Source organism: Micromys minutus, assembly GCF_963924665.1.
Source record: "Micromys minutus genome assembly, chromosome: X".
Classification (NCBI taxonomy): Eukaryota; Metazoa; Chordata; class Mammalia; order Rodentia; family Muridae; genus Micromys; species Micromys minutus.
The window spans coordinates 127,091,372-127,115,022 of NC_137970.1; the positions used below are offsets into that span (position 1 = coordinate 127,091,372).

General features: G+C 42.0%; 2 protein-coding genes across 4 annotated transcripts in view; one reads left to right on the forward strand and one right to left on the reverse strand.

Annotated features, from left to right (window-relative positions):
* Positions 1–837: 837 nt before the first annotated feature.
* FAM3A (FAM3 metabolism regulating signaling molecule A) lies at positions 838–9,292 on the reverse strand. 3 transcript variants are annotated; one of them, XM_080910779.1, is made up of 9 exons: positions 8,878–9,292; positions 7,085–7,198; positions 6,563–6,586; positions 3,708–3,831; positions 3,524–3,582; positions 3,114–3,164; positions 2,724–2,808; positions 2,514–2,640; positions 838–1,523 (listed from the first exon to the last, which is right to left on the reverse strand). In XM_080910779.1, exons 1-9 carry the CDS (start codon positions 8,888–8,890, stop codon positions 1,428–1,430), a joined length of 693 nt encoding a protein of 230 aa, XP_080766905.1. In that variant the 5' UTR covers positions 8,891–9,292; the 3' UTR covers positions 838–1,427. The 3 variants fall into 3 exon arrangements, with proteins under 3 accessions (XP_080766905.1, XP_080766903.1, XP_080766904.1); XM_080910777.1 differs by having other exon boundaries at positions 2,724–2,880; XM_080910778.1 differs by lacking the exon at positions 6,563–6,586 and having other exon boundaries at positions 2,724–2,880.
* Positions 9,293–13,003: 3,711 nt separating this feature from the next.
* IKBKG (inhibitor of nuclear factor kappa B kinase regulatory subunit gamma) overlaps positions 13,004–23,651 on the forward strand; it is a 54,074-nt gene continuing 43,426 nt past the window's right edge. Inside the window, exon 1 of the mRNA XM_080910425.1 lies at positions 13,004–13,066. The gene's annotated coding sequence lies outside the window, so the exon portion shown is untranslated. The remainder of the gene's footprint in view (positions 13,067–23,651) is intronic.

The following is a 23,651-nucleotide window of genomic DNA, read 5'->3' on the forward strand; positions in this document are numbered from 1 at the left end:
TTCTCCTGCCATTAAGTATTTCCATTCTTTTCCTTCTTTTCTTTACTTTTTTAATGTTTATTTCCTTGTGTATGTGCATGTACACATCTAACACATGGTGAGAGGACAATTTGCAAGAGTTGCTTCTCTCCTACCATGGGTTCTAGGGATCACCAGGTTTGGCAGCAGGTACATTTATCTATAAGCCCACCCCTAGCCCCTTATGGATGAATACAGCACCTCATATAGCCTAGGATGTCCTGGAATTTGCTAAGTAGTTACAGTTTGATTTGAACTTTTGATCCTTCTGCCTCACTACAATTCCACATGTTGGAATAATAGAAGTATAGTACCATATCCAGCCTTATTCTCATTTCTTGAGGCCTGATTTGCCCTTACCATTTTTTTTTCCTGAGACTCAGTACTTAACAGCAATGGGTTGAAAGCTTAGAAAACAGGTTGCCACAGTAGGACTTCTAAGTTTATCACCCCTGGCATGGCCATCTCAGAGATGCTTTATGGGATCCTCAATTTAATATGCCTTGATGTCTCTTATCTAGAAATTCCAAGTTATGTTATTTCCCTTTTGGAACCATGTTATTTCTGCACTCCTGGAGTTATTTTAGTGCCTGTACTGGTTTTAATCCCTATCTATTCCCCTATAGGCTCCCACTGGGTTAGTGAGAGGTGGTGAGTTTCCTTGAGTTCCTGAGTACAGAGCTATCTCTCTAATCTAATCCTCGTGTAATGTCAGCTGGGAGCTAGTCTACATCATATCTGGAACTTATCTGTCTTCTCCACACAAACAGGACAACACCACCCTTGATTCTCCACTGAGGACATCTGAATACACTTTATTTCACTGCAAGAGATTAGTTTATTAAGAAACAGGTCATTTAGAATGTTAGCCCTCTGACAAACTGCATACTGCCATACACTTTGTAAGGGACTCTGATTAGACTCCAGCTTCTTGGGCACTAAAGGCCAGATTGCTCCATTCAAACTTGCAGAAGTCATCTGATTAATCTCTGATTTGGCTTAAAGGATCATACTGAAAACAGAGTTGGATATCATTGCAGTCCCTCTGGGAGGAAGAGTTTCTTGAAGATGTCCCAACCTACCAAATGGCTGCTTCAGTGAGAGGGGCAAGCACTGAAGACCCTTGCCTTTGGTGGCACTCAAGTAACAGAAGATGAAACAGGAGAGGCAGAGGAAGGGGCTGGTTGGGAAATGACTGTGGGATCAGCTTTAGGAAAACAAGGACACAGGTACTTAAGCTCCCTGACAAAATAAAATGGGCCAGCCCTGCAGCCCCCATCACCTTGAGGCCACTTTCAAGCCCTAATGTTTTAGGAAGGGGGAGCCTCATGCCTGGGCATGGGGCACAGTCTCCACCCTACACTGGTGCCATGCTGCCTCCTTCATTCTGGTTCCAGAGCTCTGCTGTGCTAGCCCGCCATGCTCCTTCGAGGGATACAGCCTTCCATCTCCAGGGCCTCTGGCCAGCCCTCATACTTGTTGGTATGCTTACTGTTCTTCATATGCTGTAGAGGTTAATAGGAAGTCATGATCTGGCTCTCAAGGGTCAACCACCAGGGTACTCTTCAGTGGGGGATGGCTGCAGTGGTCTATTCCTTTACAAGTGAGCTGGAGATGGGCCAAGGTGAATGAATACTGTGGGCAGGAAGGGAGTCCATATGGCCCTGGTTTCAGGAAAATGCTCGAAGCTGCTGCCTTAGTTGGGGTGAAGGGTCTTGGGGTACATGAACTTGAGTTGTTTTGGTCAACCAAAACAAAGGAGAAACCATATTTGTTTAAAGCAGTGCTTAAAAGCCTATCTAAGACTTTTCACTCAGAGGCTCTGTAGGTAAAAATGATATCAGGGGCCCTCCTCTCTCTAGCATCTCCTAGCATAAACCCTGACTGATGTACCCTAAGAGAGAACTCAGGGAAGGTGATAAAGGAGTGTGTAGCATAAATTGGAAAACTGGGTTATGACAAGGCTAGGATACTAGTGAGCATCTTTTTTCCTTTTAAAATCTGAAACAGTATTTCATATAGCCCAGGCTGGCTTCAAATTTGATATGTGGCCAAGGATAATCTTGAACTTCTGATTCTCTTGCCTTTACTTCCACAGTGTTGGTATTACAGGTGTGTCCCCTGCTCAGTTTTATGCAATGTTAAGGATTGAACACAGGGCCTCGTGTATGCTAGACAAACATCCACCATAAGTGAGCTATATCCCTGGACTGAGCATCCTGAAGGTGTTTGCAAAGATTTCTTAGGCACAACTCTGGCCAATATGCAATCTGACATTTAAAGACTCCCTAGGTTGAAATATATACAGGACAGGAAAGATCAAAGTTACTGTCTCTCCCCATGGTGATAACAAGGGAACAGGCCTAACCAGGGCATAGGTCAGGGACAGAGATCAGAACCCAGCTCGGTAGAATTCATGGAAGTTTTGATGTAAAGAGAAGGGGTAGCCAGGTTGCCAGGGATAGGAGGCAGAGGTGCCAGAATCTCTGCTGTACCTGCTCAAAGGGGCTCTTGTTCTGCACACCCTTGGCTCCCACAAACACCCAGCTGTCACGGAAGGCTAGCTCCTTGGCATTCCTGCTGCCCAGCTCAGAAAAAAGCTTCCTGGTCTCTTCATTCATCCTGTCACACAGTAGGAAGAAATGTGAACTAGATATTGTTACTGTACTGGAACAAGACTGAAGCTGGACTTGGCAGTCACTTACTTGGTAGCTGGATCATCATAGGATGCCACAAACACCAGGGTACCTTCATGCAGTGGCCGGATGAACTTCAAGAGATCATTGACATCTGGTGGAGATGGGCCCACAGAATATAGAGCTTCAGGTTTCACCAAGCAGCCCTTCCCCACCAAACAATATTCTTCAAATGAAGAAAACAAAGTAGGGATTGGGCCAGGGCTGTTCTACATCAAGGACCATTAGTATGAATACAGACAAATTGGTAAAGGAACTAGGGCCATAACAGAATACAGACAGAATCCCTATCCTCTGTATTTTGTGAACCCAAGACAATACTTGAATATTTGAGTTCAAAGACAGGGGGCAGGGTTTCAGGGAGAAAATGTACAGTAGGCTGTTGTGGTGGCCACTCACCTCCAGCCCACATGTCAAAAGCTCTGGCTTCTAGGAGCTCACCACTGACCCCTGTATCAAGAGGAAGATCTGCTGAGCAAGCTGTGCCATGCCACTTTACCACCTAAGCCCCCAGCCCGGGTTCAAACATAGTGGGTAGCATCCCTCTCTCATTCACATTCTGCAGCCATAGAGCCACTGGCATATGAGGTTGTATGCATCTAACATTATTATCTGTCCCTACTATCACATTCACTGGGTAACTTCCTTTGTGGAGCTTTCAGCTGGCACAGAATTCTCCCCAAGACTCCCAAGGAGTGCCCAAAAGCCACTTGCACCTGCATAGGGAGTAATGAAGTGGAGGGGACAGGCCATATCATAGTATCTGCTTCTATAATCTGAATTCTGACCCTACAACATGGTGGACTCACCATTCACCAGGGCGATGTTCAGCCCACGACCCACATTGTCCTTCACGCTGCTCATGAGCCTAGCAGGGGGAAGAAGATCTCTTGTGGGCATATTAGCTTTGCTCTTTTTTACACTACCCTCAGCCCTTGGCCTTTACAGACCTGGCCTTAGGTTCCCCTCCCACTTCCCAGCCCATATGCTCACATCTTGTCCTCGAGGCAGATCTTGGGCCCGATGACATTGGCAGCCCCGCTGACTATGCGAAAGGCCAGGTGCTCTTCAGGACATGGCTGGGGCAGGCCGCACTTGTACTTCCTGGCCCTTGGTTCTGAGTAATGATAGCAAATGTGACCCATATGCCTGGCCCTGGTGTCACCTGAGATCTGAGGGCAAATGTCAGGACCAGACACAGAGCTGAAGGAACAGCTACAGAGCATGGAAATGGGGAAGGAGGTGGGTAGGGCTAAGACCAAAGCTGGGGATACTTCCAAGTGGTGTGTTGGCAAAGAGGTAGGGACTTCAAGAATTAGTTTTTTTTTTTTTTTTTGCTACTGGTAGGAAAAGGGAAAGGGGGTTAACAGCTGGTTTAGAACCCTTGTATAACCAGAACAAAGTAGAGGGTCCAGGAAGGCAGGATGAATGAGGCACACAGACCAAAGTGGATGAGTTGGGGTGGATAGGCAGAGCATGGGGCTCTACTAGCCTCTCTATTTCTTCAGGGTAAGGGTGGAGATTACCTCTGTAATGGCATGAATTATGATCCTACAAACTATACTGGAATCAGAATTCTCAGTTCCTCAGAATGTGGCTAGAAAACAGGGTCTTTACAGATAGCTAAGTTATAATGAAATTAAACTGGAGCATGTTGAACCCTTAACATAAAGAGACTGGTGTCCTTATGAGACAAAAACATACAGGAGATACTGTGAGACAGTATGGCAAAATGCAGAGCAGTGTAGTTACAATATGAGGCACATAGAAGGCTTCTAGAATCTGCAGAGACACAGAAAGACCCGTACCTGGAGCTTTCACAGCCCTGCTGACACTCCATTCATACTCTTGGTTCCACAAATTGTGGGAAGGTAAATTTTGGTTGTTTAAGGTACCTGCCTTATTCTGCTTTTCTTAGAGTAGCTTCAGAAAGCTAATATAGGTTTTAGTCCCAGGAATTGGGGGTTTATATACACAAATACCTAAGGATGTGAAAATGGATTTGAAACTGGGTAGAGTGGACAAAAGCTATAGAGTTTTGAATTGTACAGTAGAAAGAGCCTGTACTGCATAAAACACAAATACAAACAAAAACAAACAAAGAAAACCTGAAACCCTGTTGGTAGGAATACAAAATGAAGCCAGGTATGATACTACAGGACTTGTTACTTCCCAGGACTTGGAAGGATGATGTAGAAGGATCATGATTTTAAGGCTATTCTGGCCTGTATAGTAAGCCTCTATATTAAAACAAACTTAGCAATATGGATAGTAAACACAATTCTGGTGCAAGCTCAGAAAGAAAGAACAATGGAGAGTCTTCTGTTGAATCTTTCACTTATATCATCCAAAACAAAGTATTGATAGGATTATGAATATTATAGATCTTTTGGTGAGACCTTAGAAGGAAGTTGAAGAAGCCATTATTGGGTATGGGAGGAAAGCTCAGCCTTGTTATAAAGTGCCAATTGTTCTGGTATTTTGTAGGAAAGATAGCTTATAAAATATTTAGCAAAAGAGATTCTCAAGCACAGTGTAAAAGGTATGGTCTTGTTTTTCCTTGCTGCTGCTTACGGTAAAATGAAAGTAGACAGAACAGTTGGGGAAAGAAATGAATCATGAAGTAAATAAAGATATAGAAAAATATCCGGCTAGCCAGATATATGCTTGTAATCTTAGCACTTGGGAGATGGAGGCAGGAAGATCAGGAATTTAAGGCTTTATGTGAGCTTAATGATTTCCTGGCATTCATTAAGCCCTGTCACAAAGGGAAGGAAAAGAAAGAAAATATTAACCTAATTATATTGCAAAAATTGAGAAAGCAGTCCAAACCTATAATTCCAGAATTTGATAGGAGGAACACAGAGTTTGAGAGCTACATAGTAAGTAAGTTCAGGGTCAGTTTGTGTCATAGAGTGAAACTCTGTTCAAAAAATCTGAAACATTTTATGGGCTAGAAAAATAGCTCTGTGTAGAGTTCAGTATGTGTGAAGTCCTGGGTTTAATTCCCAGCACTATAAAACTTTTAAAAAAGCATCCTTTAGAGATAACTTTTTTGATAGTTGGCTAAGAACTTGCTAAGGAAAGGAAGCACATGAATGTGCATGTGCTGCTGCCTTTCAGAAGCCTGGACTTGAGATGGGATTATACAGAATGGATCTGTGGAGGACTCTCTATCTTGTCTTAAAACTTAGGCCCCCACGAACTGCATGAGAGGCCAGCAAAATCTGCTAGAGGTTTATACCAATAGAAACATTGTCATCTTATGAAAAGAACTGAGGTGAGAATACAAGATTAGAAGAAACAAAGGAATGAAAGACAAAAGGAAGGAAAGAAAGAAAGAGGAAAGTGAGGGAAGGAGGAAAAGAGGGAGAAATGAAGGAAGGAAAGAAAGAAGGGAGGGAGGTTATTTTTGAGTATAGAGCTAGGGGTGAAGAGGAAAAAGAGAGCCCAAGCCCAGAGGGTGACACTATCTCCCATTCTAGAGTATGTGGTCACTTTAGTGGGCCCAGAGAGCAGAGTATCTGAATATAGAGATTTCTTCTCAGGCCTTTACATCTAGAATTTGTCCTGCTATGATTGGGACTTGCTTAAGACCATGAGACCTTATTTCATCTCAATGTGTTTTGTTTAGAATGGGAATGTTTTTCCTATGCCTGCCCCTTTCACCTTCTGATAGTGGCTAACTCATTTACTAGGTTCACAGCATAGAAGCCTATGATAGCTAGTTAGGAGATGTCAGACAGAGAATGGAAATCCTAGTGTGGCTGGCTAGCAGCAGGCAGGAATATCACAAAAGGCAGATGAAGTGCAGGCATGAAGGAATAGGGAAGGGACAGGAGGCTTACCTGCAGTCACTGAGTTCTCTGGGCCTGTAGGTAGAGAGTTTTTTTTTCTGTTAGCATAAAGGCCTTTAGGAGCCTACAGCAGAGCAACCAGGCTTAGGGACTCAGGGCCAAGTCAGGTTTTACTTGGCATTTTCCCTGCTCAAGTCTCAATGATGCCCTGATGTAAAACTGCCTGCTCCAGGAAAAGGATGAATTGGAATTGTAAACAGTGCTTAGGTGACTTGGCACCAGTGACAAAGTATAGAATCCCTTGTATGTCTCAGAGCCCAACAGAAAGTCCAATACGATTAATATTCAATGGGGGCTTTTCTGCTCCTTATTCTTACTCTATCAATTTCCACTCAATATTTATTGCAATTAGGGGTGTTCTCTAGGATGGTTGGTAGGAACAAGGATGTATTTGTGTTAGAAGATAGGCCTAGTAGAGCAAAAGGAAGCATGCCAAGAAGGGAATGGAAAACCCAACCACCATAACCCATACTGGACACCTCTATAGTGAATCAAGAGGGTCCCCACACTCACTGGTGAAGAACTGCTGAATTCGAGGAAGGCCAACACCAGGACCACCTAGGAGGATGGTGACTAGGATCCAGGTGAGACCCATAATGATGATTAGGGCCACGATGCGCAGGGGGCCTGCAGGCAGGATAGACACAGAGCAGGGCTATCTCAGACATCAGTGAACAAACCTTGCAATAACCTCCTAACTCATATGATCAGGTCTCCCCTTCTACTTGGGAACAAGTGATGGTAGAATTGGAAAGTGGGGGACCAATTGCTACCCACCAGACTTAAAAAAAGACTTAAACTTCCTCCTAGTAGAGGGAAGAAAGTGAGTCCAAACCTTGAGGCTGCTCTGTTTGGGTCTCCCCAGCAGGTCTGGAGGGGCCTTTTAGAATTCATGCTCTGGGCAGGTTCCATAGCACCAACCTTAGCATCTTGCCTCTGAAACTATTAGTATATTTACAGTTCACCCATATACTTTGTCTTTCCTCTTGTTCTGATGGAAGCTCTATACTCCTTATGAAGACCAGTCCATCTACTTGCTTCAAGATCCATCAAGTTCTTTCCTGTCTCATATATATATATATATATATATATATATATATATATATATATATATATTTATTTATTTATTTATATATATGTTATGTTATATATTATATATATGTTATGCTAAGACTCCTATCTCACTTTTTCTCATATTATCATAAGATAAAGATGAAACAGAGCTCCTGCAAGAAAAATCTCATTTACTGACTCATTTACTGACTCTTTATCTTCTAGTTTTCCATCAAACTCTTTAAAAATTGATATTCTGGCTTGAGATATAGCTATGTGGTAGAGCATTTGCCCAGCATGAATAAGACCCTGGCTTCCATCCCCCAGCATACACATAAAAGTAATCTACATTGTGATTCTATCACCTCACTCCTTAACTCTCTCCCAAAATTCTTCCAATCTAGTCTTGCTCCTACAACACCTCCTAAATGACCTTCCAAAGCAGACCACCTATGACTTTCATGATATCATATTTCTGATTGTCTGTCTGTTCTTTCTTGACCTCTCAGTGGACTGCCCAAGCCCTCCTGATGCAAACACTTCACTACTAGATTCCAGGACACTAACATCTCCTGACCCCATTCTCTGGGATTTCTTCTTTGTTGGTTTGATTGTGTTCCATTACTCTCTCCTCAAAAGGTGTTCTTTTCCAGGTTGCTTTCTCCCATCTTCATACTGTATGGGAGATTTCAGCATGCAGCAATGACACCTTACACCTCCAGTCCTGATCTGTCTTGAGCCCATATCCTCCCAGTCAGTTCCTTAATGTCCAGTTTGGACTTATTCACAAAGCTGCTACCTTACCAGTTCTCAAATTCTACTCTCACCCCAAACAGTCCCTCTAAGCACATTCATGTTAGTAGTCCAACCTCACAGGCAACTAAATCAGTTCTCTTCTAAGGCCACACTTCTCTATCTCTACTTTCTACTCCTCTCTATAAAGCCACTGGGCTCTCTGAAGCCTATTTCTCACAATTCATTTTCCAAAAGGCAGCTGGTCTGTTATTTGTGTTGGATACACACTCACACACACACACACACACACACACACACACACACACACACACACAGAGGTATATATGTATATACATATATAAAATCAATCCTTAACTTATAGTTTGGGTAGCTGAAGTCCTCAGGGGTGAAAGAAAATGAGTGTTTGTGCAGTCATCCATTAATAAACAAACCAGTGACCACCCAGGCCCCGCCTAACACAGACACTAGGACACCTGATCTCTCTTCAGTTCACCCACCTGCCAACCTCATGTCCACTTCTCCCGATGGGTTGGGACCTCCGGTAGGTGCACTGTTTGGGGATTGTGGGATCTGGTAGGAACGAAACAGGAGAGAACAGGTTTGGGGGCAGGGGCAAATCTGTGCTGAGCGCGATCAGTGCTATGACTAGTTCCTCCAAACACCAGTACAGGCTCAGTTCCTCTGAGCGCTGGGAGAAGCCCTGTCTGGCCAGGAGAGACTTAGGAATCCGTCGCGCCTCACAGTCCAGCTAACAGAAGCCTCCAGGCCTAGAACGTAGTAGCAATGATCCTCTTCAACCCGGCCCCCTCTGGTGCTAGGCCCGAGGTTCAGGTCGGTCCTCTCGAGGCTGGTGGCAGAGAATGGGCGGGCCAAGGACGTTGCCTGGGTGTAGGGAGACGCAGACCAACCAGATCAGAGAGTTCCCCAGCGGTCTAGCTCTGCCAGTTAGGTGAAGCAAATGAGTCACGTAGAAAAGCTTAGCAGGCAAGACAATGGCCGCCCACAGAAGGCCACAGCCCACAGGCGTCGCTCCGCCATTGGCCCATAGGCTGCGGTGTCCGCAGGTCCTCACACAGGCTCCACCTCCAGGTTCGCCTCCTCCCTTTTCTCCAGAGGCTGGGTGGGTGGTACCGAGTGTGGCGGTACACTCCTCTGGTGCTAAAGCTGAGCAGCCTAGCTTCCTACAAAGATCCGGAGTCACTGCTGCAAAATGAAATCTCCTTCAAGACTTTGAGGTACTATACACTTTATAGTTCATGTTTGCTTAGAACTCTGTGTAACCCAGGCTGTCCTCAAACTTGGAGCGATTCTCCTGCTTCAGGCTCTCAAATGTTGGAATTACTGGCGTAAATAAACTACCAGAGCCCCCATTCCCACTTCCTGCACACACCCTCTTAGGTGAGAATCTTCTATTTCTACGTTTGAGTTCCGATTGTGACTTGATATCAGAGCATTCATGATTCATAAGAGGATAGATCTGGGAACAGAGATAATGACATAAGGTTGGCATGTGTTCCTTAAGAACATGGAAGGTTCAGAAGCACATTTGGAGGTAAACCTGAGCCTTTGGTTGCTTTCTTTCTGCTTAGTGGTCTTTCCTGAGATTGTTCTGTTTTATGTATCACCCAGTGAAGGGATGTTTGGAACACTGCTCTTGGCCCTCAGGTTTGAGCTTTTTGCTCCGACCACCTAAAGTGCCAGGGCAGCTGAGCCAGTCCTTTTTAGCTGGATCCTTCTGTCTCTTAGGCAGCTGCTAGGCAGAACTAAACAACATTCTTGTCCTTTGACCCAATGATCCTACTTACAGGAACTCCACCGCACTTAGGTAATGCTCTAAAATACAGAGTTTACAGAAGCATTGTTTTGGTTAGATTATAGCATTTTCAATTTGGTTACACTTGTAATCTCAGCACTTGGGAAGTGGTGACAGGAGAGAAGGATCAAGAGTTCAAAGCATCTTCAGCCACTTCACAAGTTCGAGGTCAGCTTTAACTGCATGAAACCTGTCTCAGGGAATCTGATGTCTTATTCTGACCATATTGGGCATGCATTTGGTACACACATATTTGGAAAAACACATATACATAAAATAAAATTTCAAAAATTGTAGGAAGCTGGAGTTTTTAAGGGCACACATTGTTGTTCTTGCAGGGTACCTGGGTTGGATTCCTTACAGTCACATAAGGCAGCTCACAACTGCCTATAATTCTAGCTTTAGGGGATCTGGCACCTCTCTGACCTCCTCCTCCTCTTCCTTTTCTTCCTCTTCCTCCTTCTCCATCCCCCCCACTAATTTAAATAAATTTAAAAGAAAACATTAAGTAAAGATACAGTAGTAATAACAACAAAATGAATATATATATACACACAGTTTCCATACTGACTGACTGCGTGGTTCCTCATAGGCACTCTCTAATGCTTATTGTCAAAGGCATCTGTTTTAGTAGCCTGCTGTAGTCAGGGATTTTGTCACTGAGTTTGGTGGCCTTGTGTGCTTCTGGCATCAAACCTTGGGCACAGTACCCTTCTCAGTAGGGCTCAGTAGAAGCTGCCAGCTAGTAAATGTCCTTAATCCAGGTATCTGCCAGATTAGTGGTATTTAGAAAACAAGGTTTGTAACTTGCTTAGAGGAGTATCAGCAGAAGTTTGATAAGTCTTCTTGAAGGACCAGGGGAAACTCCCTATTCCCCAGGTTCACTCCAAGAATTAAGAGCATCAGAAGTCTGGGAATCAGTTCTGGTTTTTATTTTATTTTGTATCAGTATTTTTTATTTTGTTTACACAAGGTCTCACTATGTAGCCATGGCTGTCCTAGAACTTTATAAGACCAGGCTGGCTTCAATTGTACAGATATCTGCCTTTTAAGTGATGGAAGTAAAGGCATGTGCTAACACACCCAGCCCTGCTGCATATTTTTTGGGATGGAATCTCATAAAGCCCTTAACTCACTATGTTTCTAAGGACCTTGCACCTCTTGCCTATACCTACTTAGTCCTGGGATTATAGGTGGAGATCCAGGTCTTTTATGACATATGGGACAACTTTCAGTCTATTTTCTCTAAGACTTCATGTATGTATGTTCTAAAAATTGAATTGATGGCTTTTGACACACATATCTCAGCCTTACTGCTGAGGTAAAACCTCAGCCCTTTTCCATTTGAAATGTACAATTAAAGCCAGGTGTAGTGGCATATGCCTTTAATCCCAGCACTCTGGAGGCAGAGGCAGATGGATCTCTGTAAATGTGAGGCAGCCTGGTCTACAGAGTGAGTTCCAGGACAGCCAGGACTACACAGAAAAATCCTGCCTTGAAAAAATACAGTTAAATGGTCTAAATTATATTTACAGTGTTGTGCAGCCATTACAAGTATCTATTCCTGTATGTATAGATGTTTATATATACATATGTAACATTTACATATACATATATTTTACATATACATATAACTGCTGATCCTCCTGCTTCTACATGCCAAGTCTTGGAATGAAATGCATGACAACATGTCCAGCAGGACTAATCTTCCACCATGTTTGAGACAGGGTCCCTTTTTATTGATGTGTATGCCTCCCTAGGTGGCCTAAGAGCTTCCAGTCTGTTTCTCATCTCCCATAGGAGTTCTGGGATTGCAGGCAGGCAGGTGCTACTGAGGCCTGCTTCACTTGGATTCTGGGTATAAGAATAGCCTAGGAGCTTTGCACAGAGGCAGAGGGAGGTAGATCACCATAAATTCAAGGCCAGCCTGTTCTGCATAAATTCCAGGTCAGCCATAAAGAGAATTCCAGGTCTACATAGAGAGACCCTGTCTCAAACAAACAAGCAAACATCCAACAAACCAACCACTACCACAACTCCAACCCCACAAAGAATGCAGGTCCTCATGCTTGCATGACAAGTATTTTATCCACTAAGTAGTTTCCCCAGCCCTCTTTTTCTTCTTCTTTTCTTTTATTTTTTTTAAAGACAGGATTATGCTACATAGTCTGAGCTGGTCTTGAACTTATTGCACAGCAAAAGATAACCTTAAATTTTTGTTCTTTTGCCTTTACCTCTCAAGTGCTTTCAGGCCCATTGTATCTGGTACTTACTGGTGGTTGGATGCATGAGATAAATTTACTTAATCATCAGAGCTACAGTCCTAGTCATAATTTTATGCATTTCAAAGTAGATTTTATATTTAAAAAATTCTTGATTCATTTTGTTGTCTGCTTGAAGAAGAAACTTCAATTGAAAAGTTCCCTGGGTAGGTAGGTCTGGTTGGGCTGTGTAAGAATGGTAACTGAATGTGAACCTGGAAACAAGCCAGCAAGTATCATTCCTCCATGTCCTCTGCTTTAGTTTCTGCTTTCAAATTTCTGCTTTAAGTTCTTGCCCTGACCTCATCAGTGGTGGATTGTGATCTGGGAATTATAAGATAATTGAAGGCCAAATCCCAACAGAGAGTTTAGTGATCCAAGGAGCGGTGGTGATTAATGTAAATCAGGCACACACACACACACACACACACACACACACACACACACACACACACACACATTCATGAAGACACACACACTCATAGTTGATGAAGCAAGGTTTTAACAAGTTCTAACAATTTTATTTTTTCTCCTACAGCTTATATATCCCAGAAAAATCTTTCAACCAATATAAAAATTAAAATGTGATCACATTTTAAGTGAATAATTATAGTAAGTATATGTTTTTAAAAAAGCATGCTCCTAATACCACTTGTTATCTTAAAAAGTAATCTTACAAAAAAATCTTAAAAGAATCACAAATCTAAACATTTATATAAAAAACAATAGTCATTTCTACTTTAAATCTTCAGGGTGCACATCTACTCACCAAATTTTTATTAAATCATCTCAGGAAGCTGAGACAAAAATGAGTGTGAGAAATAATCATCATCTTGATCACCAGAAAAGCACATCAGCTCATACTAGTTAGGTGTCATTGTTCTGTTTTCTGACCTCAAAAAATCCCTAGCTCAATTATCAGAAGTGTGCCTTTCTGAACTTTAAATTGTTTCCCAAGATTTTCTATGTTAAAGTCACTATCAAAAAACATCTTGGGTTGGAGAGATGGCTCAGTAGCACTGACTGCTCTTCCAGAGGTCCTGAGTTCAATCCCCAACAACCACATGGTGGCTCACAACCATCTGTAAGGAGATCTGATGCCCTCTTCTGGTGTGTCTGAAGACAGATACAGTGCACTTATATATAATAAATAGATAAATCTTTTAAAAAAATTATCCTAACCTAGCTTTACTAACTACATCTCTAAATTCTTTCTAAGGGTGGTGGTTGAATTATCAATCTATTCTAGCAACACTGCTTGGAAAAGATCAATCACTAACATTTAAAGTGCCAATGACACTGCCCAGTGAGGGTCTGGAACCCCCCCCCCCCTTAGAATTTTTATACTACTCATAGATATGAAGTGTGTGGTAACTGTGAGGGCAACAAGCAGAATGATTTTCAACAGCATGAGGTCCTCAGGACATATAGTCTTTGGGACTCTGCCTCTCTGATTCTCTCCCATCATGGTTTGCTAACCAGTGAACTGCATGAGTTCTAACGCTGTTTTGCTGTTCTTCTTGCACAGACCCCAACATAAGATGAAATAAGTTCTTTCCTTCCCTAAGTTGCTTTTGGTCATGGTGTTTATTGCAGTAATAGAAAATCAAACTAAAATAAGCAATTATAAATTAACAGCAAAATTGAGTATAATGTTTGGGATTTTCGACATATTTCTTGCCTCTGCACACACTTGCCCAAGCATTTTCCTGCCATGTAATTTATACTGCAATTAAAATACAAGTAGGAATCCAATGAAGTAGACTTCATGAATGTTACCCATGTGGTAGTGGGACTTTTTCTTGATGCAGCTGCCTGAGGGTCAGCCATGCTCCTGTAGTATACACAATAAACTCATTAGAGCTTAAAAAACATGGTATGAAGAATACAGAATGATCTCAGGTAGGCAACAGAGTCTCAGTGGTAGGACACAGGTAAGGCTATGGGCTCAGTTGCCAGCACCTGAACATGCTCAACATAATCTAGGTGCTTTTTACTCCAAACAAGCTGAGAATCAATTTTAACCACTATAATTCAGTATAGTGACTCAAATCTATAGACCTGGCACTCAGAAGGCTGAGGCAGGAGGATCACTGTGAATCCAGGCCAACCTGGGTGTGCTGGTTAGTTTTATGTCAATTTGGCAGAAGTTAAAGTCATTTGTAAGGAGGAAACAGTTATTAAGAAAATGCTATGGGATAGGAACCCCACAGGAAGATAACAGAGTCAACTAACCTGGACCCCTGGGAGCTCTCAGAGACTGAGCCACCAACCCAAGAGCACACACAGGCTGCACTGGCCTCAGTGAGAGAGGATGCATCTAATCCTGTAGAGACTTAATATGCCAGGGTCATAGGGGATATGGGGGGGGAGCCTACCCTCTCAGAGGTAAAGGGAAGGGGGGATGGGGGAGGGACTCTGTGAGGGGGAAGCCGGGAAGGGGGTCAGCGTTTGGGATGTAGATAGACAAATAAAAAAAGAAAAAAGAAAATGCCTCCATAAGATAGGGTTGTAGGCAGGACTATAAGGCATTTTCTGAATTATTTTGATGAGGAAAAGCCCATATTTAAATTTTTGGGGGGTGACAAGGTCTCACTATGTAGTTTTTATTGGCTTGGAGCTTGCTATGTAGACCAGACTGGCTTTGAACTCAGAGATTTGTTTACTTTTGCTTCCAGAGTGGGGGGATTAAAGGTATTGCCACCAAGACCAGCTTTCTCATTTTTTAATCAGAGGGCTACCCTTCCCCCTATTTTTTTTTTTTTTTCCTGTTTCAGGGATCTGACCCAGAGTCATCGGTATGCTAGGTAAATTCTAGTCAAGTTTTAATTCTTTATCCTTAGTTTTTATTCTTTTTGAATTTTGTATATGTATTTGTGTATATGTATGTGTGTGTGTGGGGGGGGGTAATGTACAGGCATGTATATGCCACAGTGTGCAGCATGTATGCAGAGATCAGAGGACAAGTTGAGGATGTTGGTTTTTTTTTCCTTCCATTATGTGGGTTTCAAAGATCAAAGTGAGGTCATCAAACTTGGCAACAGGTTCCTACAGCAACTGAACCATCTCACTGGTCTAGTACTCAGCTTTTTAAGACAAGGTCCTGTTGATCTGATCTTGTTGTATCTGTATCTGGTGTGCCAGGGTTACTGGTATAAAACACCTCACTCAGCCAGACATTTTGTTTCTTTTTGTTTTCAGATACCTCTGCTGTATCCCAAGTTAGGTTAGAGCTCACCATGTATACAGGCTGGACTAGAACTTTGGCAGTCCTCAGGAACCAGTCTCCTGAGTGATGAGATTACAGGCATGAGTCACCAGGGCTGACACTTCAGCCAGGCACTTACATTCTTTTATTGTGTGTGCATGTACAATATGTATATACGAGGGTGTGTTCACATGGTATGACATATATGTGAAGGAAGAATACAACTAACTTTTAGGTCACTGTGCTTGTGTTGTTCTGTCAGACTTGCATTTGATGAAACTGATTTTACCTGCTGGGCCATTTCAGCTGCCCTAAGCCAGGCAATTTTACTTTGAGATTCTGAAAACTTACACCCTGGGATGAATGAATTGCTACTTAGCCAATTTAGAGATTCTTGGGGCTATTTGATAGGATTAAGGGCAATTAATCACAGACCCTACCAGTGCAGGCCCCTTGGCCTCCTTCTTATGGGCTCAGTGCCACACATCCACATTCACACAGAATGAAGGAAACAAGCTTCCCACAAACTCTGGTACTCTTATGTATTTATTTTTAAGATAGAATCTCATGAATCACAAGTCCTCCCAAAAAAAAAAAAAAAAAAAAAAGCCTAAAACTAAAACCAAAACCACCAAGAAACAAACAATAACAAAAAACTTGATTTTCAACATTCCTAATGCTGTGACTCTTTAATACATTTCCTCATATTGTGGTGACCCCCAATAAAATTATTGTGTTCATAGTTCATAACTGTAATTTTGCCACTGTTATGAACCATAATGTAAATATCAGATTTGTAAGATATCTAATATGTGACCCCACAAAGGGGTAATGACCCACAGGTTGTGAACCAATGCTCAAGAAAAAGGTAGGAGGGTCAAGAGTTCAAAGTCATCCTCTATTACATAGCAAGTTTGAGGCCAGTCTGGCTGTATGAAACCCTATCTAAAAAACAACAGCAACAAAACAAAGTACATTGAGAAAATACAGTTAAACTAAACAAATAGAATCATTAAGTAAAAGCTTCTACTTTCCTTTATTTTTAATTTCCAATCTTATTTAGATGCCAGGAGTCAGCCTGGCCTGGAATAGAGCTCCCTAAGCCATCCAACCACCAACAATTTTATTTCTTTTATCTGACCTTTTTATACCTTCTTAGACAAAAAAATTCTTTAGAAAATTACCTCAGAGATAAAATGTTACATAAATGGGAGTTACAGAAGGATGTTGCTATTAAGTTCAAAGCAGTGTTTCATTCTATATGCTCCTTATAAGTTCAAAGCAACAGTTTTTCTGTGGCCTTGCCTTATCATAGTGCACACCTGTGGCTTTATACTTGTATATAAATGTTTTTTTCTTGAACACAAATTGTCCTAAGTCTATTTTTCTTTTAGTGTGATGATGAAAACTCATTGTATTTATTATGTAGCCTTTACTTACTATTCTGAGGAGTGGGCACATTCTATTTTTGATTCTTTGATTTTTTTTAGCAATATGACTGAAACCATCTTTCTAAGATTATTTGAATCAAATCAGGAATTCTCTAAAATCATTAATTCATCTAAACAGCATTAATTCATGAAAGTTCATCTTTACTTTGATCTGCAGGAAATCTGATCAATAAGGTGGGCTAATGCCCAGAGATTAGTGTATTAATTTAATAATGACAGGAAAGGTTTATCAGATGGAAGAAGCAATCCTGAGATGAAGTCTTTTTGGAACCTTGCCATTGAGCTCACCAGTTGCAGACTAGGCAAAAATGGTGGGCCACCTCCAGGAAGGCCACCTGCGAGCTTTAGCCTATCCTAGATGGCTCTTGACACTTATAGTGTTTTATCAAAGTCTCCAGATCTATTCCAGAGATAATGCAGCGAATTACCTTTATATCAATGTCTTAGTTTGGGTTTTATTGCTGTGAAGAGACACCATGATCAAGGCAACTCTTATAAGGACAACATTTAATTGGGGCTGCTTACAGGTTCAGGTCCATTATCCTGGAAGGAAGCATAATAGCAGACATGCAGACACAGTGCTGGAGGAGACAAGAGTTCTACATCTTGATGATTCTCAGACATCAAAGAAAGAGACTGTGAACCACACTAAGTGTAGCCTGAACATATATGAGACCTGAAAACCTTCCCCAAGTGACACACTTCTTCCAATAAGGTCACGCCTACTAATAGAGCCACTCCCTGTGGCCAAGTGTTCAAACACATGAATGTATAGGGGCCATTCTAATTCAAAACACCACAGTCAGATTGATATTCCTTATTTCAAAATCTGAGATGGGATGCTTATATTTCTCAGGCTGACTCCTACTTTGTTATATAGCCAAGGATGTCCTTGAACTTCTCATCTTTCTGCCTCTACCTCTCTAGGGGTGGGGTGATAGGTGTGACCTTCAAAGCTGAGGTGATAGGGAACTATCTTTATCTTTTGCTTTTATTCTAGTATTAAACAAGATCCTAGGTGAGAGTTGAGGGTCTCCATCTGTGGTTTTGTGTCCCAGAGTTGAAGTGGCAGCTGAATGACTTCACTTCTTCCCTCATTCTATTCAATGTAGGGATCAAAATCTTGCATTTCAGTTGAATGCCATCATTTGGACCTCCATTTCTGATTTGTGTGGCTACAGGTAGTTGAGGCAGCCTTTACTGTCTGCTGAGCTTCTTGTCATGCCTCCAAAGTAGAATAAGGTAGAAAAGACCAGATATTAGATACTGGTTTATTGATTTATTTGGTTTACTTAAATTACTGCTTGTTCTACCTATTTGCCAACCATGACTTCACTTGCTACCTGGAACAGAATGACCTGGAAAAATAGCTCAAACAATGGGTCATTGCTTGTCACAGCTTGGCTGTCAGCATGTTGTTAATGTCCCCTGCTCACAAATTAGACCCAGAATTAAAACCTTTCAGAAGCTGTCCCCTCATTCTATTGGGGACATTTCTCTTTCACTCTCATTGGTGCCAGAGTGGTTATTCCAGAAAGATTCGCACATTGTGTCATCATTTCTGAAGTGCTACTGGCTTATTTTGCCTTTGGTCCTTGGTCTTTACATCTGAGTGATCAGCTGAATGTCCTCACTTCTCTCTTGTGCTTTATGTTATCCTACCTTATACTAGTGTTAAATACAATTCTAGGTGACTATTGAGGGTCCCCATCTGTGTTTTTGTGTCCCAGAGTTGAAGTGGTAGCTGAAGTACTTCACCTATTCCCTCATTCTGTTCAATGTAGGGATAAAAATCTTGGATTTTACTTGAATACTATCACTTGGACCTGGAGCCACAGTGAAAGGCAACTTCACCTGAGCTTCATGTACTACTACAGTTTTCTCATCCAGAGGCAGTGTATGGTCTGGTTTTGTGTCAACTTGACACAAGCTGGAGTTATCCCAGAAAAAAAGGAGCCTCACTTGAGGAAATGCCTCCATGAGATCCAGCTGTAAGGCATTTTCTCAACTAGTGATCAAGGGGTGAGGGCCCAGCCCATTGTGGGTGGAGCCATCCCTGGGCTGGTAGACCTGGGTTCTATAATAAAGCAGGCTGAGCAAGCCAGGGGAAGCAAGCCAGTAAGTAACATCCCTCCATGGCCTCTGCATCCTGCTTCCTGACCTGCTTGGGTTCCAGTCCTGACTTCCTTTGGTGATAAACAGCAATATGGAAGTATAAGCTGAATAAACCCTTTCCTCCCCAACTTGCTTCTTGGTCATGATGTCCTTAGTCAGGAATACAAACCCTGACTAAGACAGGCAGTTAATATAGCCCAGACTTAAAATGTCTCTATTCTAATGCAGCTATAAACACCTGTGGTTACATTTGACTGTTTTATCTACAAGTTCCTGATTTCATCCAGTGTAGGCATATAGAGATTCTATTTTAGTTGATCTTTGCAGATCAGGCCATGAATCTTAGCACTAATGTTTGTATCAGAACTAAGGTAATGCACTGGAGAAATGCTTAGTGCTTAGATGTGCCTGCTGGTCTTATAAAGAACCCGAGTTTAGTAAGGGCATCCTATACATATACATACACACACCCAGAGGTAAGGTGAAAGCAGAGTGTCCTCATTAGAGCTTTGGTGTAGCTTTGGGTTGCTCTCCTCAGTTTTTCCTCTTATTTACTCAATCACTCCTATGTTCCTTCTGTATTTTAGGCTCCCTATGGTACACACTTATAGGAGCTTCTGCTTTAGGGATACTATGCCAGCAAGTTCCCTACTCCCAAAGTCTTGGAGTAAAAATTGGGGTGCAACCTGAGGGTTTCAACAGCATTCTAAGCACAAAGAGCACAAAAGTCAGTACCATTTTCTGGTGCCTTTGTCTGCTTTCCCTTGCTCTAAAACTTCAATACCATCTGAGGCTTTGAAAACCCAGTCTAACCATTCAAAGTGGTTGAGGATTTAAAAGGATCTTTCTCAAAAACTGGCATGAGTTTTGGTGTCCCTTGGTGTGTGGAGGAAGGTGTGGGGGCAGCTTTAGGGAAAGATGGGCAAGATTCTGCCATTATGGGGCTGACAGGCTTTATATCATCAATATGTGTTTGTAAAACCTTGTCTACACACTGTAGCCACATGGCTGCTGTACCAGGAGTCAAGAGAAAATTCTTTGTATTGTAGGGTTGAAGAGAAACTGTGTGGCCTTTTACCTAGTGGGAAGAATAATATTCATGAGAACCAATAGGAGATAACTGTGTGGAAGTTGTATTGAAGCCTCACATGGGTTTTGTGCCTTGTCCCCAAGAAGCTATTCCACCTGTTTCTATATGCTTTTTCATGGGCTATGATAAAATAGGTGAGGCTAGGCTGGAAAGTCTCCATAGCTCAACTCACAGCTCTGAAATCCAGAGGACAATGGGGACAACAAGTCTTGGCTTGTTGCACACATTTGTCCTGCCAGCTCTCAGGCTCAACCTCAGTGGTACCATCAGCTCATTCATCTCAGGCATAGGTACCAGGAGGATGGAGAATGAGGGCCTGTCCCTGTGCCTGGTCTTCAGTCTTGTCCTTGGAACAAGGTTCTGGAGGACCTTGACCAGAAGTGTCATGCCTGAAAAGAATAAAAATATTCTATAGTGTGTGATGCACACACAGCCTTAAGCCTGGTACTTGGGAGGCAGAAGTAGGTGGATCTCTGTGAGTTCAAAGCCAGCATGAGATGACTGCATGGTATAAAGTAACAGTTATAAAACTTCTCAGTTCTACAGAGACCTCTGCTCATCATTAAGTCTTCTTTTTAAACTCAGGAAAGTACAACAGGTTTCTAAAATATTTTGGATCTGTATGGATTTTTATAGTGATAAATTTTAAGGTTATAAAGGTCTACTCACATTAACAAAAGCTGATTTAAGATGTATGCCTAACTACTTATGTCTCTGCTAACTGTTCAACACTAGGTTTCTAGAAAATTTAGATAAGTAACAACATATGTTTGATTAATAAGACAAGGCTTTCAGGGAATAGGAATTCCTCCCAAGAATCACTTGTTGGGAAAAGAAAAAGGCTGAGTCCCAGTGTTAGAGGAAGATCTTATTTCCAGGGAAAGCTTGTCAGATAACCTTGCAGGATGAGACTGAAATCCAGATGATGGGTCAGTGACAAGTGTAGTCACACTTAGATCAAAACTGCTTATGTGTGCCTTCTATTTAAACATTAACCTCATGTTATGACCCTAAATATGGACTTGGCAAGGGAGTCCCTAGATCTGTTTGTTCTCTTTTCAATATGGCAATGTGGTCACATTGAATAAACTTTTTTTTTTTTTTTTTTTTTTTTTTGAGACAGGCTTTCTGTGTAACAGCCCTGGCTGTCCAGGACTTGCTTTGTAGACCAGGCTGGCCTTGAACTCATAAAGATCCAGTTGCCTCTGTCTTCCAAACACAACTGTCACACCTGACGCTGAATAAACCTTTTTTCACTATTAACTTAGCTCTTTTAATTGGCTTATTGATTGTAGATGGTTGATCCTGGGTCTTTAGGGCTGCCAGGTCACAGGCTCTGAGTCTAAAGTAAATAACAAGAGGCACCCTTAAGTCTGTGATTTGTCTTTATATTTTATCCAAGTGCCTTTCTCCCCTATTTGATTTGTAGGTGAATCTCTCCTCCCATAACCTGGAGATATCACTTCCTCTGCTTAAAGCAGTATGGAGGTGGGTGGTGGGACTCCCGTGAGAAACCAAGAAGGGCTTATATCTTCCTTGCCTTTGTGTGGATAGCTGGCCATAGAGACATATGCCTATAGTTTCAGCTGCTTGGGAAGCTGAGGCAGAATTGCTTGAGTCCATATCAAAATCATAAGAACTCTGTCTAAAAACAAAGTTGCTTTCCCAAGTGGGAGATAGAAGGGCCAAGCTCAAGTTGTTTTTGTTCTTACTATCCTCTTGATGACTGTCTCATGGCTTCCTAGTCCTGGAATAAGCAGGTAAGATGCATGTTCTTACCTCTGCCAGGAGTAGACTGTTCAACTGCCCATTATCTGGGCCTACTGGTGTGCTTAATGTATAAACACTCTGCCCTTTGGTCATTTTCCTATCATGCTTATCTTAGGCCATGAGTGTAAGGGACATGGTAGTGGTGCTTCCTACTGTCTTTCCAGGGCTTAGCTTAGAGCAGAGGTTCAACAGGCTTTGATGCTCAGGACCAGTGTTTTTGTTGGTGACATGACAGTGTGTTAAACAAAATTCCTGTTTATCAGGCAAAAGAGTACATGTAGGTGTAGTTAGCTGACATTAGGTTAGGTGGGCATTGATTCCAGTGTGACAGGTACCCCAAGAGGCAGAGACTAGATAGGTACCCTAAGAGGGAGAGGCTAGAGAGGTACAACCTAGGAATTTCTGGAATCCCCTGAAGCTAGAAGAGACAGATAGGTCTTCTAGGGAAGTACTCCTCCTAAGGGAGTACTGCCTCATCGTATCTTGATTTTGGGTTTCTGATATCCAGCAGGATGAAACTGATCTACTTGTTGGAAGCACCTCATTGGTAGTGCATTGTGATGGTTACTACAGGAAGGTAAGTGGCAGATCATATAGAATCAGAATTCTGGCCCTTTAGCTGTTGTTTAGGCCAGAAGATCAGGGAGGGTAACACTTTTGGTTATCCTTTCTCCCTTAATTTATGATTTGCCGGTTATAAAACTTAACTCATCAACCCTTCTTTCTACATACTGGATGGGGTGGAGACAGGGTCTGGGTAAAGCTAGTTATTTGCTGATCCACATGTACAAAAAGCAGTAGAGATATTTATGTAGAAGGTAAAAGCAAGGGTGATCTATCTGCTTTTTTACTTCAGGCTAGTTTTGATAACAAACACCCATGTAATGGTGCCAAGTGATGGATCAGGAACATATGACATGAGAGACTGGAGATCACATCCAGGCTCCTGGTTGAATCACTGTGGGGAGACCTCAGAAGGCAGGATATGAGAGGCAGGAAAGGAAGGAAGCATGGAACAGGTGGTGGGTTAGGAATCCAGAGGGTAACATGGTGTGATGGCTAATCTTGGTCATCAACTGGACTATATCTGGAAATAACTAAATCTAAGAAGCTGGGCATATTATTGAGGGATTTTTTGTTATATTATTTAAGTGGAGTACCTACTCAAAATTTAGATCATTTGAAGTCAGAAGACCTACCCTAAATTTGGGCCACACCTGGTGATAGTTCACATAAAAGGACACAAAATGGAACTTTTGCTTTTTACCTGCTTACTCTCTTTTGCAAGTTCATTTCTCTTATTTACAAGCTATTTCTTTGCTGCTGTTAGAAACCACTTTCTAGGGAATTCCAACCTAGATTGAAAACTGGCAGCTCTCTAGGACTTTAGTACAAGATTGGGGCTATTTAGATATCCAGTCTCACAGAATGAACAACTACTGGATCCTTGGCCTTTTTGTCAGTAAATAGACATTGTCAGACTATTTGGATTATAGCTTATAAACAACTCTAGTATATATGTTTTATCAGTTCTGTTCCTTTATAAAACCCTAACTAATAAAT

Coding starts and splice junctions, on each gene's coding strand:
- FAM3A (XM_080910777.1), bottom strand. Junction 3,165..3,523: donor GAACATCGCCCTGGTGAATG/GTGAGTCCACCA, acceptor CTCTTGATACAG/GGGTCAGTGGTGAGCTCCTA. Junction 1,524..2,513: donor ACAAGAGCCCCTTTGAGCAG/GTACAGCAGAGA, acceptor TAACCTCTACAG/CATATGAAGAACAGTAAGCA.